Source organism: Vicugna pacos, chromosome 2, assembly GCF_048564905.1.
Source record: "Vicugna pacos chromosome 2, VicPac4, whole genome shotgun sequence".
Classification (NCBI taxonomy): Eukaryota; Metazoa; Chordata; class Mammalia; order Artiodactyla; family Camelidae; genus Vicugna; species Vicugna pacos.
This window is the reverse complement of record NC_132988.1, coordinates 20,592,444-20,608,452: the sequence shown is the minus strand read 5'-3', so window position 1 is coordinate 20,608,452 and position 16,009 is coordinate 20,592,444. Positions and strand designations below refer to the sequence as shown.

At 40.3% G+C, this 16,009-nt stretch overlaps 1 protein-coding gene across 5 annotated transcripts in view; it reads right to left on the bottom strand.

Annotated features, from left to right (window-relative positions):
• INPP4B (inositol polyphosphate-4-phosphatase type II B) overlaps positions 1-16,009 on the bottom strand; it is a 659,032-nt gene that overhangs the window by 68,281 nt on the left and 574,742 nt on the right. For all 5 annotated transcript variants that reach the window (XM_072976523.1, XM_072976505.1, XM_031692309.2 and 2 more), the window contains 4 exons: positions 7,557-7,729; positions 6,288-6,411; positions 5,097-5,214; positions 515-655 (listed from right to left, as the gene is read on the bottom strand). In XM_072976523.1, coding sequence (XP_072832624.1) covers positions 515-655; positions 5,097-5,214; positions 6,288-6,411; positions 7,557-7,729 — 556 coding nt within the window. The remainder of the gene's footprint in view (positions 1-514; positions 656-5,096; positions 5,215-6,287; positions 6,412-7,556; positions 7,730-16,009) is intronic.

Here is a 16,009-nt window from a genome sequence, read left to right as displayed (position 1 = left end):
GTAAGATGCAAAAGTAATTCCTTTGTGGGCTCGAAGTGTTTGTGACAGTCAGTCATGGAATCACATATAATTTTCTGTTGTCTGAGCAATTATTATAGATGTGTTAACATCTCCCAGTAACGACTATCTTAGTAAATAAAAGAAAAAATAGACTCTATTTTAGGTCCAGAAAATTTTGACACAATGTCGAAATACATATGAGCATTAAGAAATTCTAAAATTTGATATACACACCCAGGTATTTGGAAACACGGAGAAAGTTAATCCATGTGAATATTTCGGTATTGACACCAATATTTTTGTTATTTTGCCACTCTGAAATTTGACGTGGGCCAGGAATCCTTAAATATAAATATTTCTCCTTGCTATATCAAATAATTTGGTACTGATGAAAAGGAAAGTGCTACCTATGAACCTATTGAAGTTCTACGGAGAGGAACACGTGGAATTACTCAACATACCTGTAACAATTGAAAAGAAAAATTCAAGTACCGATCTTACGCTTGAAGCTTACCTCTCAGCAAGGGTTTGCTGTTCATTGATTCCAACGTTAAAAAGTACTGGGCACACATGAAGCAACTGCCCTTCTTTAATCTGTAGAGGCAGAATCTCAAACATTCTCGCTGGAAGCTTTACCTCTACCACGTAATGTTCACTAAAGGAAGTGGAGGACACAGAGAAGAAGCACTGCTCATTTCATTCCCTTTTATGGTCCTTTAGATTCATTAGAAAGAAATAATAAAACAGTTCGAATACAGCACGGATTTGGATTTCTGGCTGCTATTGGCTTACGTCCTGTTATTAATTCATTTGATAATCATTTAATTCACTTCACTATTACTTGGCAGAAAGAACTGTTTACACTTGTTTTCTCTCCATGACTCTGAGCTTTCCTAGGAAAGGAAGAATTTACTGCATCTTTGTACACCAGGGCCATGTGCATAAGAGCATCAATATTTATTTCCTTGATGTAATTATTTCTAAAACCCGGTTTCAGTGATAAGAAAAGCAATTTAATGACGGATTTTTCAATAGAGTGAAACCAATGAACCCAATCACTTAGAACATTTTGTAGCCTGGCTTGATTTCTAGTCCTGAGGAACCTCCCGGTTTGGGATGGCCCGATGGAAGTGTAATGGTTTCATTTAAGGTCTGACCTTTGGGGGTTCCTGATCATTTTGCAACATTAACATATCATGGGGACGTTTTTCACTGGAAATTTCCTTTAAAAATTACCCCGAATATTTACTGTTGAAAATTTAAATTAGGATTCACAAAATAAGGTCAAATAGCTGCTTGTATATTTTGAAACTTGGTAACTTCTGAGCCGGTGTGAACTGAGTATAGAATTGCAGAGTTTAACCCATAATGTAGGAAAACCCGTATGTTTCCAGAACTATATATAGAGTGTTGGTGTTGTAATCCATGTGTGGGGAAAGGAGCTCAGGACACTTGGTGAGTCTCTGTGAAAATCTTTTTAGTTTCTCCTAGTATAACACTGACACATACACTGGATCCTTGGCTATGAGACTTGTTTCTTACTTTGAACTAGAGAACCAGGAAATATCATCAATCCATCAAGTAGGGATGTTAGCACTACCCTCAGATGGATGCATACTTTATTTTTCTTTTTAAAATTGCTCTCAGTGCCCTTCACAATAGTCTGGCTAATAGAAGGCTGATGTTTATTTATTTCAAGTTTTTCAGGAATATGAGAAAATTCAATGAGTCAGTCTGTATTTAAAGGTTGCTTTGAAGGTGAAACATTATCTACTTTCTTTATGATAACTTCTTGTCATCTTTATTAGAATATAATTGACATAAACTCATGCATTTTAAGCGTGTAATTCAGAGTTTCAGCAAATTTATAGAGTTGTGCAACCATGACCATAATCCAGTTTCAAAACATTTCCATCACCTTAAAAAAATCCCTTGTGTCTATTTGCATTCAAACCCTAATCCCACTGCCAGCCCCGGGAAACCAACGATCTGTTTCTGTCTCTAGAGATTTTACTTTTCTACATTTTTCACATAAATGGAGTCATTCAATATGCAGTCTTTTGTGTCTAGCTTTTTTCATTTAGCATGACTTTGAAGTCATGTATGTTGTAGCATGCTCTTAGCAGTTTCTCCCTTTTTATTGTTGAATAGTGTTCTATTGTACAGAACCACATTTTGTCTCTGCCTTCAAGTTGATGAACACTCAGATTGCTCCATGATTTGGGCTATTCTGAATAATGCTGCTATGAACTTTCATGCATTAGTCTTTGTGTGGATGCATGGTTTCATCTTTTGGGAATATACCTAAGAGTCATACAGCAATTTTAGGCTTAAGTTTTTAAGCAACTGCCAAATTGTTTCCAAAGTGGCGGTACCATTTTACATTCCCAACAGTAGTGAATGAGGGTTCCAGATTTTCCACATTCTTGCCAATGCTTGCTGTTGTCTGACTTTCTGATTATGATGATTCTCCTGTGAGTGAAGTGGTATCTAACTGTGGTTTTAATTTGCAATCTCCTAATGACTAATGATGCTGCGTATGTTTTTGTGTGCATATAAGCCACTTATGTATTTTATTTGGCAAAATATCTATCCATATCCTCAGCCCATTTTTAAATTAGATTTTTTGTTTTATAATTATTAAATTGAAGGTTTCTTTATATATTCTGGATACAAGTATTTCATCAGATATATGTATTTTGCATATAATTTCTTCCAATCTGTGGCCTGTCTGTTCATTTACTTAATGGTGTTTTTGATGCTTAAAATTTTATAATTTTGATTAAATCCTATTTATCAAATTGTTTATTTTATGAATCCAGATTTTTTCGGGTCATGTCTAAGAATTCTTTACCTAACTCAACTTAAAAATTTTTTCTCCTAGAAGTTTTAGTTTTAGCTCTTATATTTAGACCAATGATCCACTATGAGTTAATTTTTGTGTATGGTATAAATTGATGTTCTAAATTCTTCTTTTTGCCTGTGAATAATTAATTGTCACAACAACTCTCCATTCTTCATTAAATTGCTTTGGCACCTTTGTCAAAAATCAGTTGAACTTAAGGATAATAGTTTATATCTGGACTCTAAATTTTGTTCCACTGATCTATCTACCTATCTATCTATATACATACATACTGATGTAAGCACTATCAGTCTTGATTATTGTGTTTTATATTAACTTTTGAAATCAATAAGTAAAATCCTTCAACTTTTTTCTTCTTCCATAAAATTGTTGTTTAGTATTCCAGATCCTTTGCATTTCCATACAAATTTTAGGTTGAGCTTACCAATTTCGGCAAAAAAAAAAAAAAGGTACTGGGATTTGGATACTGATTGCATGGATCTACAGATCAGTTTGTGGAGCATCTCTGTCTAAGCAATACTGAGCATGCTAATCTGTGAACATGGACTGTCTTTCCATTTGTTGGATCTTATTAATTTCTCTAGGCACATTTTGTGTGCTATGTGTACAATTCCTAGGGTATTTTGTTACTTTTAGTCTGACATAGTTATTCTTTCCGATGCTGTTGTGAATAGAATTGTTATCTAGTCACCACTGTATTTACCAACTTCTCAGGAATGTACTTTTTTGTCTTTTCTGGTTCAAATCAAACCAGCCTCCTCTCATTAGAGACTGCTGGTTTTCATGGCCTGCTTTGCCCTGGCAAAACTGTGCTGACAGACCTGGGGCTGATGGGAGGAACTCTTGGCAAAAATGTCACACGGTCCAACTGACTTATCCAATGTTCACTAGTTTTTCATAAATAAATGCTTCTGAATTTGTGTGTGGACAAATATAATTCTTAGTCCTGCAATGGTTGTTTTAGAAAGTTCTGTCCAATTGTAATGCTGCTTTTTGGAGAGAGGGTCTGCCAAGCTGCTCACCTTCCCATTCTGGAAGTTTCACTCCCATCTGTATGAAAACTTCTGGGTTTAGATGTAGCCTAAGAACTCCCTGAGGAAAAGCACCTGCCCTCTGCGTATACCAGATGGCCTGGTAAGCTCCCCTGGTAACAGTGACGAAGGTGTCAGGTTCCCATTTTTGATACTAATCTTCACAGGAACACAGAGTGGCACTGTTTTCGAGGTGTGTATATGAGCAATTTTATTCCTCTTTCTCCCAGTGAATTGCAAATTAAGCATTAGTGTGCAGATGAAATATTGAGTTTTACAAGGATGTGTTTTTCCTTTATGTATGAGAAGCAGTTACCTTTTATTCTACCATGTATTTCTGGGCATCCTTCACACAAAATTTTAAATAATTCTACGTTTACTATAGATAAGAAAATGAATTTAGTTTGAACTTTATACTCAGTCTCTTCTCCATCTCGCTAGCATGAAAAGGGTTCTCTCTTTAGTAAAATTCTTATTTTTTCCCACTGTGATGTGAGATTTCCAATATCCTCATGCAGCCTTTAAAAGTGCTAACACCAGAACGGTTAAAATTTAGAGGACTTCTGACTGAAATGATTTGCCCATAGGATACAGTTCTTCTGTTGGAGGTCTATTCTACACACCATCACTTAATTCTTAATTATTTCTGATATTTTGCCCATCATACACTGACCTTCAGAGCTATTTATTTAAAACTATTCTCAGAAATATCAGTCTCGGGGTAAACTGTCAAAAATAATTGAGAAAAAAGTGGTCGTCTATGCCCTTGACATAGGAACCCATCTTTTCTAAAATGTTACTGCTTTTAACAGAATTTAACATAAAGTCATCTCAAGAATTATGACACTATTAACCAAATGATTCCAGCAAAAGTAAAAACATCCAGAGCTTTAAATTAGACAGTAGTAAAGGCAAAATGGCTTTCTCATGCCTCCTATTATTTTGAATTCCTCGTATTTCACAGGGTAGCGTCACCAAACTCACCTCACCGCAACACGATTTACAAACATCTGTGAGACTTCTAGGAGCTTTTCCCGATCTTCCCTAGTCATGTTACCGACACTTACTTCTCAGCAGAAAGGAAAAGAGAACAAAAGAAACATGTCCAAACCAAACCTTAATTCTCCTTGGCTCCTTTGTCAGGGGTTAATTAAAAATACCTCACAAAGCTTGGTCTTTAGGAAATGGATACCACTTACCGCCTTCCTGTGATCGCTGGCAAGACATCATTGGATTTGGCTTCAATTATTTTAAATGCGACTTTCTTCAAATCTGAAATGCCAACAGCCATGTCCTCTAGCATTCCAATTTCATCACCTAAACAAGGGAAAGGAGCCTGGTTACAAACACACTATTTGAAGAAAATGTCACTGGGTACCACACCTCCCTGCCGGAATGCGTTCTAACATTTCAGTGAATGAGTTTCTCAGTGCACTGAAGTCATTCTAAATACCTTCCCTCAGAGCCTGAAGGTTTTCATCGGTGACATAAAAACCACTTCAATAGACTCCAGCAGTCTGTGTACCCTTTGAGGGAAGGAAAGAGGTATACCTTTTGCTGGAAGGCTAGAGAGAAGTTTTAATTCTTACACGACATAAAGCATCACGCAGATCTTTTTCCACTGGCAGGACTGACATTTGATTTCTAGAAATAATAGACATGGCTGAACTGAAGATCACTGACTCAGGCTCATGCTAGTTTCATACCTCAACACACTGAGAAAGAAGGAGATAATTAAGCAAGATTCTAGATCAGTCTTGTGCAACAGAAATGTGATATGAGTCACATATATAATTGAAAATTTCCTGGTTGTCACATTTTTTTAAAGAGTACAATTTTAAAAGGTGAGATTAACTTTAATAATCTATTTTCCTTTAGCCCAATATATCTGAAATAGCATTCAATATATGCAATTACAATATACAATTATTAATCATTCATTAATTATTCATATAAAACTCTTTTCCACTAGTCTTTGAAGCCTGGTGTGCGCGTCCAGTAACATATTGATTTGGACCAGATACATCTCAGGTGCTCAACAGCCACACCAAGCTATGCACTGAACAGGGCAGTTCTAGACATTAGAGAGTTGGGACTTTAAAAATCAAGTCCTTGAAGCTGTGTTGGCAAAAGCCTTTTATATTTAAAAAGCCAGATGGCTGCTCAGGACTCCACTGTGAAATAATCTAATTCCATTTTCAAAACATACTGCAGGTAAAAGCACAGCTACAAGGGGAATGAACACAAAGAATGAAAGCTACATTCTTTCTCTAACGCTTGACGTAAGGGAGGGTTACTTCTCATTTTTATGACGAACTGAAGAATCTATGCTTCCGGTATCTTTATGAATAGGAAATTATCATTTTAACGCGGACTAAAGCAATACTCACTGTATGTACTTAGCAGGCCTTCGTACTGTACTAGCAACCCCACCGTGTGAAGCTGCTCTAGGAAGCCAGGGTCATGCAAACTCGTGTGCAATTTGATGATAAAACCACAGACTAATCCAGCAAGCTGAAAAAAAAATTGAAATTTCTGGAGTCAGCAAACTTTAATTGAAAAATAGTTAAGGCTTTTGAGGCACCACAGATTTAATTAGAAATTTTCCAGTATGCGTAACAAAAGTAGAACTCTTTTTATCCCCTTTGAAACCTACAGACTGCCTTTGATGGAGTTCGGCTTGGGAAAGGCAGCATTGTGAAAGGGGAAACACTGTAGATTCTGGAAGCTGCAAATCCTGTCCCTACCACTTCTAAGCAGCAAAATCATACAATGCTGTTTAACACTCCCAAATCTTTTTCTTCTTATTATTTTCTTGTACCTGTAGAATAGAGACAATAGTCCTCATTTCACAGGGTCATTGAAGGGACACAGTGGAGAAATGTGCACAGGACAGAGCATCTTGTCTGATGCACTGTCAGCTCCATTTGTCACTGGAACATCCATGAAACAGTCGGGGGCCAGAACAGTTTGGTTAAAATATTCCTGTTGCCTGCCATGTTTAGGAAGATAGGCTTCTGTCTCTCTCCCTCCATGTGATTGTCTATAAAACTCAATCATGGGGTGGAGGCAGAAGGGGAGAAAGAGCACAGCCTTCATGATGGAGGCCAGCCTCAGTGTTATGGGCTAGGGTTGGGTGTAGGTAGGCAAAGAAGGTGGTCCTGTCAGACCTCCCATTTAAGCCTTACTGCCCAGAAAACTTATTTTCTAAACAACAAAACAAGAGATCATTATGAGGCCCTGTCCTGGGATTCATGAGGGAGCTGTACAAATGGAGACTGCAAACAGATCCCTTTTGCAGTCAGTCCCAGCTGCCATCTGCAGTGCAAGGCAGCCACCCTTTCCCATCTGCACCCTGCCCGGTGCAGAAACCCCCAGGCACAATATAAGGACAGGACAGAGGACCTCACCCTCCAGACCCTCTGTCCTGTGAAACCGAATGGACACTTCAGAGACTTGGCCACCTCTCTGCAGAAATAAATACTTAAGTTCTCATAAACTGGCTCCTATTTATTATAAGAAAAGCTAGGTACCAAAACTTTAAGAAAAGGATATCTTAAAAAAAAAAAACTCTACCAAAAGAAGACCTCTATCCTGACCAAGGATGCTATCTGACAACCCATCACTGTGCTGGGCTCACAAGAACAAGAGGCACCTACTGCTTGGCTGAAGACGACGTCTCTTCTCAGCGTCAGCATCAAACACTGGGGCAGGCTGTACGCCAGCTCCTGGAGGAGCACGAACGTCAGGGACTGCTTGGCTCGATTCACCACCTCTCCCATGCAGTCCTTCAGGGTGAGGATGAGGGGATACAACTGTTCATACCAGTCCTCTGCAGGGAGGAAGGGGGCATGAGAAGAGCAGGACAGATGAAGGAATGTCTTGGAGGATAGAACCAATTCACTATTCTTTTTCAGCGAAATTTTGCACATTATTAAGGAGTCACAAAGGTTAGATTTGGACATCTCTGATTCAGAGGTCTCCTCTGAACTCCAGGTGTCTATAACCAGCCACCCACTGGATCTCTCCACTTGGTGTATTTAACTCATTTAGAGTAGAACTCCTCCCTCCTCTCTGCTCATCTCTAATCTCTGCACTGCCTGTATCTTAGTGGATGGCACCACCCAACACTTTCCATGCTGGAAACAAGTTCCCCTGGACTTCTTCTATAGTCTTCACACTTACTGGGTCATTAAATTAGTTCTACCACTGTAGTAAACCATCATACACTCATCTTCCCCTTGCCCTCTCCCATCAGTGTTTATCCATCTCCCTTGGACCAACTTCTGTTTCGCTCCATAACTGAATTCCCTTACCCCCACCTCCAGTCTCAACAGAGTGGCTACAGGGAGCTTTCTAATCAGTTTGGACCCCATCCCATCACTCATGCCCTCGCTTCCTTACTTAAATTATTTTAAAAACACCAAAGCATTCAGAACGAAGTCCAAAAGCATGAAAGATCCTTCATTATCTGACCTGTGCCTACTTGCCTGGTCTCATCTCTCAGGACTTCTTCACTGGCAGCCTTGAGTCCAAGGAGGACTGAACAGCATGAATTTCCCCAAATCTGTTCTGCCCTCTCATCTCAGTGTCTTTGCAAATCCTATCACCAATCCTGGAGCCCCTTCCTCTCCTTCTCTTCCTGACAAACACTGTATCTTCTCTGCAGGCTCCATGCAGGACTTCTGTCTTCCAGGAAGTCTTCATTTCCTCCCCGACTCTGTCTCCTACCCGCATTTACTAAAGTTGGGGTCGAGCTCACGTTCTTTTGTGCTCACAGCTCCTAGCTCTTACTGTTCTAGAACTGTCCACACACTGCTCTGCAAGAAAGGAAGCTCACTGAGCACAAGGAATTCCTGTTGAAATCACTCAATCTCCAGTACCTTGCGCAGTGTCTTACATACAGCAGATATTCAATCAGTTTTTAATTGAATGAGTAAAGAGACAATAAATACAGCAAAAATCTTTTAAGCTACAGACAAGTAGGAGAAAATCAAGTTTTGGACAGGATTCGGAATATGAGTAGCTTTCCTTCAAATTGGGATACAGAATTGAAAACCATCTGTGCTTTTTGTATGTCTAGATATTTAACATGTTTCAATTATACAATTATGGCTTTGGCATATGATATAGAAACAAGTTACATTCTATTTCAGTTTATTTGGAACTCAAAGCCCTGACAAATGCCAAATATTATAAATTCCAGACTGTGTGATATTCCATTAATGTAAAAATAAATGAGCAGTAGTATGACAAATACAAATATGCTTTGATAGAAATGAGTGCACGCTGAAAAGTTAATTACGAGTCAAGATCTGAAATGATTTGACCTTGTCAGCACGGAAGTGTAAGCATCATTGTGATGTGAATGGTCAGTACTCAGTTAAGACCCTGGAAGAGGGAACGATGAAAAGAATCGCCATCACTGTTTACCACCTCGACTGTCACTTACTTATCTTATGTTGTGGTATAATAGATCAGATGAAACAAACCAAAATGGGCGAAAGGATAATTAGTGATTCCAACTTAATAAAAAGATCGGCTCTTGTTAATACTGCGTGTAAATGCCTGCGTGATGCTATAATGCAAAATACATTAGGAACATTAGGAGTTATTATTTTTAAATATTGTAGAATGAGGTGTTAAGATAGGAATAAAAAAAAAACACTAGAGAAAAGAGAATTCAAAGAAGGCCTATTAAGTCTGTAATCATTTAATGAAGGACTCACTTGTGGGCAGCCTAGGATGAAATACGAACAATGGTTCAGTTGAAACAAGCGTTGGATAACTATTGCTTTTTATGTCATTAGTAAATGTAAGAAAGGGCGAACGGAGGTACATCAGACTTATTTTCAGAATCAAAGACACATCAGTAGATACAACAAAGGAATACTCGATATTTCTATTTTGTTTCACATGTGCATTCTTTTATCTCCCATTTTCTCCCACTCTCTTATTCAATTCTTGTTCTCAGTGTGCATGAGCACTCTCTCGCTCTCTAGCGCGCGCGCACGCACACACACACACACACACACAGGCAGAAGAAAAACGAACATTCCAACAAATTGACCCAGATATAGATCTTAAAAGATAACGGACTGTAAATCAAGTCTGTTTTGTGCTTAATTCTGCAGAGATCAGTTTCTCCTTAAGAATTCTCCAACATAAAAGGAAGCTTGTGTGCAGCAGGTGGCGCTGCTTTACCGGCTGAAGCAGGACTGCGCGCTCACGTACTCCAGGTAGCTGATTTACACTTTTTTTATTCACTTCCGTAGTTTCGGAATGTTGTCTAGGCACCTTGCATCCGACTCCCCTGGGGCAAGTGGTCAATAATTTGGGCAAGAGTGTAATAAAGTCCTTTCTAGTTAGAAAACAGACAATTAACTTAATTATTTTTCCCTTGGAACACACTAAGTGACAGCTCAAATTAATTACAGCTGATGGTTTTTCTTGAGGGTCTCTAAGAAAGAAATCTTCACGCATTTCTTCATTAGCAACAGGATACTTTCTTTACTCCTTTCCAAAGCTACCTTCACACTTACTTAACCATTTGATTCTTAATCAGAAATTACACTGAGATTTAAAAAAGAGTGGTTTCTAGCCCTACTAGAATAAAACTGAGAACATGGGGAAAAAATACACTGATATTCTAAACCTAGGAGTATTGTTAGATAACTGCCTGACACTAACAATATTCCAGTGTCCCCAGGTATAATAGCACATACCTTTTATGGCTAAAATTTAAGGAAAATGACAATGCAAAAAGACATAAATTACGAGTGAGAAAATTACAAGTTTGTGAGCAAGGTCGAATGTCATAAAGATAGTTGTAAGCTTCCTATAAAGAAACATACGTGAGCAAGCTAAAAATGCATGCTTTTTTCCTAGAAAAGAAACAATTTAAGTTCAGCAGAAAAAGGAAAACCTCACTGGCAAATGCAAACTGTGATGACTGCAGGTTTTGTTCCCGGTTAATATTCGCTCAGTGTAAATATCAGGTTCTAAAATAGATACAATGGAGTGTGATGGGCCAAAGAAAGGCCCAAGTCAGTTCATAAGCAGCATTTTTGCTCCAATGAGCACCCAAATCACTCTCACAGTAGAACAGCAAATCCTTTAGTTTTTCTCTTTAAAAATATTTTTTGGGGACAACAGCGAAAAAAAGCTGCCACTCTTTAGTCCTGAGGCCGCTGCCACTTCCTTTTCCGCTTCCTGTCTCTCCATACTTCACAACGTCCATGCTGTTTATCTTGTCCTTTTGGTCAAGCCATTTTCTGGGGGAGGAAGACGGCGGTCATTCTGCATTATCTAGCCAAAGGAAGAAATCTGGAAGCACACACATCCACTCTGGTGAGTTCAGTTTCCTCAAGTTTCAAGGAAATTTTTACACACACACACATACACACATGCACACACGCACACATACATATACACACATGCACACATGCACACACGCACACTCCTGGTGTACCCAGGGACACTGGTAGCTAAGGGCTCGCCACAACACCTCTGACAGAGGCTCACAGTCGAGCAGGCTCTTAAGTGCCCACATCGTTGATTCTATCCCCTTGGGCTCTTTTCAGTGACAGAGGAAAATACATGTTTTAGTTCTCTATAAAAACATGCTGAGAACGCCTTAACCCTGAGACCAACAAGCAGAGTCTTTCCTCAGGAACGCATGAAATGCGTGCGGCTTAGCTGAGCTTTTCCTGAGCTTTGTGACGTGTGCTGGAAGCCATCCAAGCAGGGCCTGTTTTCCAGCCCCAGACTTGTTTCTCTAACGTATTCAAGTGAGTTCACTGAGGGATTCAGAGAGCGGCTGCCGGCGCCCCCCTCACCTCCTCCACACACCATCTATTTCCTGTACAGGATGTTCACGTCCTCTGAGCTCAACGTCTCTTATGTGGCTCAGGAGGGAAATAAAAGAGTCAAACACCAACCAACTGGAGCAGAGCATAATGCTTTCTTTCCAATTTCTGAGCCATTTTCTTCGTAGGTGCTCGGTCTCCTTTGCTCATTTAAAATAATTAACTTCACAGAAGCTTGTAGCCATTGTTATTTCTGTTATCACAACTTTTCAGACATAGGGAAAAAAAGAAAATTGAAAGCTTGCATGCCCATGAAACTTTATGCAAAGAGATAAGAGAAGAAATGAGCCCAGCTCTCAGGACCTACCTAAGTTAAGAAGATGATGAACTGTGAAGCTGAACAATTAGAATGGTCTTTAAGGAGGAGGATGCCATTTCCAGGATGGTGAGAGGAGCAGAGACCAGTCCCAGGGCTGGCAGGGTTTCTATATGATGCTCGGACCTCAGGTAGTACAGAACTAGCAGTGGGCTCAAGGCTGGGGGCTGGGAGTGGGGACATCACGTCCTGCCCACAGAGTCCTGGTTGGTTTTAAAGACCCTCCGCTCTACATCAACTTACATATGGCTACCTATGTGCCCCTCTATCTTTTGGGTACAATTTTACAATGTGGACATCAGCACTTGGAGGGGTCAACTACTGATAAGGCTTCCTCTCCAGCTACTTTATAGATCGACTCCTTCGTATGATACACACGGCCAACTTCGATCACAGACCCTAGACCCTAGTCATAGACCCTAGACCCCAGTCACATCCCCTAGACCCTAGACACCAGGCCACAGGAGGCCTCCAAGTATTAGCCATGTCCCAGGGATAGAGGACACAGAAAGGAGGCTGATCCAGACAACAAATGAGTAAGCAAGAGGGAAAAAAAGCACATTCTGAGGCTGGGCTGCCTAGAATGACTCCTGTAGCCACTCAGAATGTCCACTCTCAAGTCCTCCCAACTCCTCACCCATCTTTATGATCCATCTCCTTGCTCTGGTCCAGGACTTTTTAAAAATCTGCATTTGTCTTTCTTTAGCAAATGCTAACCAGTCTTCCTTATATCAATTTCCCCTGTTTTTCATTGCCATCGTAAGAAATACAGCTGTTCTTTGGTATCCATGGAGAATTGGTTCCAGGACCCCTTGTGAAAACCAACATCCACAGATGCTCAAGTCTCTTCTATAAAATGGTACAGTACAGCCATCTCTCCCTATCTGAAGGTTCCACATCTGGGGATTCAATCAACGGTGGATGTGAAACCTGCGGATGTGCAGGGCTGACTGCATACTCACTTGTTAGCCACATAGAACCTGAGATGTGAGGTCCTATGGGTGACACTCATATTAAAACTCATGGCCCCTACCCTCAAGAAGCTTAAAATATAGAAGAGAAAATAAGAGGTGTAAAGTAATACCTATAATATAAGGAGGGTAAGATCATTGCTATAAAAGTTGGGACAGTGACAAAACACCTCTGGGGGTGAAGAGTTTAGAGGCAAGAGATTGCATCTCTGGTGAGAAGATCATATTCATTCATGGTTGTGTGGTTCACTGAACACCTGAAGGAAGGCCCATGCAGAGGGAGTTCAGCGAAGCTGCAAGGTGCATGGGGAGTGAACATCCCCATCAAGTGAGCCTTTGCAGGAACAGAATCTGGGAGGGATGTTTGGTGTAATGAGGCTGAGTGCCGTGAAGAGAAGCTGTGAGGAGGTCAGAAGGGGGACTGGAGGGGAGAGGGAAGGGACTAGATGACTCAAGGACTTGGAAAAGGCAGGAATAAAGGGGAAATAAATGTTGAGTCTGAAACTATGGGAAAAACCAGTGGAAAACCAGGTGGGCAGTCACCATAGCAGGCATAGGGATGAGTAAGTAGCACTGGGGAGAGAAACAGGAAAGTGCAGCGTATGAGTGAGCAGAGAGCCCAAAGTTAAGCAGCAAAGCCAAATCTAGAAATAATGGGTATCAGGGACGGCAAGGTTTACGGCAGGGAGGCAGGTCACAAATGAATGCTGTACCTTCCTTTGCCTCTACCTAAGAGCAGTCTTAAAGGCTCCAAGGGTGTTCACACAAAGGACACTCCTGTATGTTCAAATGTGATCATCCTGGTGCCCAGTGGACTATGATCCAAGGTACGTGACAATCTTGGCACCTTCCGGATGTACGCGAAATGAGTGCACTGCTCAACTCCAGGCAAACTGTTAGGAGAAGAACAAAGGCAACTTCTTCTCATGTCAAAGGAACCTTGTTTAAGTCCAGCCGGGCGGAGAGCAGTGTCCTAAAACCTTCCAGTCCTGCTCTCAGAAAAATAGCAAAGGAAATGCATCAACTGATATCCTGGTTAAACTTTTCATTTCAAAGCACAAAGCTGAAAGCCTTAAGTAAATTCTGCTAAGACAGTTTCCAGGAACTAAATCCATTCATCAAACAGGCTCTGTATGGGTTGTAGCACAAAAGTTTTGAACCGCGGTTATGCTGGGCGGGGAAGAGCCTCATACTCATATTCATCGGGCTTATTTTGTCTTTTGGCTTCAAAAGAACTGTAACCTCAGGACTCTGACCTATAAGTATGCTGAGCACTGAAGACTAAGTGCGTGTGTCATAGGTCACTGGTCAACCTGAAATTGCCAATACATCTGCATCAGAGAGCTCTTGTCATTTAAATTTGGCCCAGTTTCTAAAATTGAGAAAAGTGATGAATTTGAGTTGATTGAAGCCTTATCAGAGCACAGACATCCAGAGGCCAGAAGAGGAGATACATTTCTATCCTGAAGTGAACTAGGAGAGTGCAGTAGTTTCCTAGAAAAGTTCAATATAGTGCACCCTTTAAAAAAGTTATTTCTACAACTACAACAAAGCCTCATGTACACAAATTTAACTTACAAGTGCTGAGTAAGTAGGCAAGTGACCAAACATAATGTGAAAAGTACCATTTCTCATTCTATTCAAGAATTATAAGCCCCAAAGTTCCCACGTGGGAGATATGGATCTTTTTTCTCTGTCCATCTCAGTTTCCCTGTAGGTGTGAATATCATCAGATTTATGAGAATGCTAAATAATTTTTCAGTTGTAACTATGAATACATGGCAATTCTCAGTTTTTGCATAAGGTACGTTTCCACAGTAAACCTTTAAGAGACACCAAGGGGATTGATTTTCATGAAGTTATCTCATAATATCGCCAATTTGTGCCTGATAAAACTTAACATTTCGTTAAAAGAGTAATAGCAAAAAATTTTCTGCACAGAGTTAAGATTAGAGATGTTTTTTTCCTGGAAAGATCAGCAGTGCCACAAGCTGGGTAAGAGGGACAGGCTCTCAACTCAGACCCCAGGGCTAGAATCCAGGCGTTGCCACTGGACTAGGTGTGAAAGTGCACAGCTAACTTCAACCCTCTAATGCTTTGTCCGTTAAATGTGTAGAGTTACTCCTATGATTGTTGCAAGAATGAAATAATAAAGGCAGTATTTTAGAAACAACTTTTAGCCCAGATTAAGAAACCCCAAACTGTTAGCTACTATCTTTAAAATAGTTGAAACAAACATAATTTGCACATGGTACCCAATGTCTGTCCACTTACCAGCGTTTATTTCTTACACTTTTCCTTCTATTCTTTTTCGGAGGATGAACTACTTGTTCTCTAATTAAGACCAGCTCCTCTATCTGGACACCAGATCTCACCCCTTCTCACTACGTAAGAGTTTTACTCAAGCAATTCTCCTCCCTGCCTCCAACATTATTAACACTTCCCTGGTTACCAGATCATTCCCATTAGCATACACACTGATCTAATTATCTACCCATCTTTAAAAACCAATCCTTTCTTGACCCTACTTCCCTCTGTAGCTTCCACCCTACTTTTCTGCTTGCTTTCACGATGAAAATCCTCAGAGTTGTCCCTACGTGCTGTCTCTAGCTCCTCCTCTTCCTGTTCCTCCTACCGCACCCTACTGGGGCTTTAGTCCCTGTCTGCTCTAGTAAAGCTGCTCTCATCAGTGTCCCCGATGGCTTCCACACGGCTAAGTCCAAAGTCACTTCTCCGTCCTCGTTTCACTTGACCTATCAGCAGCACTGGGCATGCTGATCACTCCCTCGTGGAATACTTCCTAACCTTGGATCTCAGGCTGTCGTACGTGGTCACTAGCCATTCCTTACCCAACTCTGATGCCAGTTCCTCCACTTGTTATTATCAGGATGTCCCCATTTGTAATCTGTAGATCATTTTCCTTTTCTCTAAAGACTCAGTTCTTTGCTGACATTATT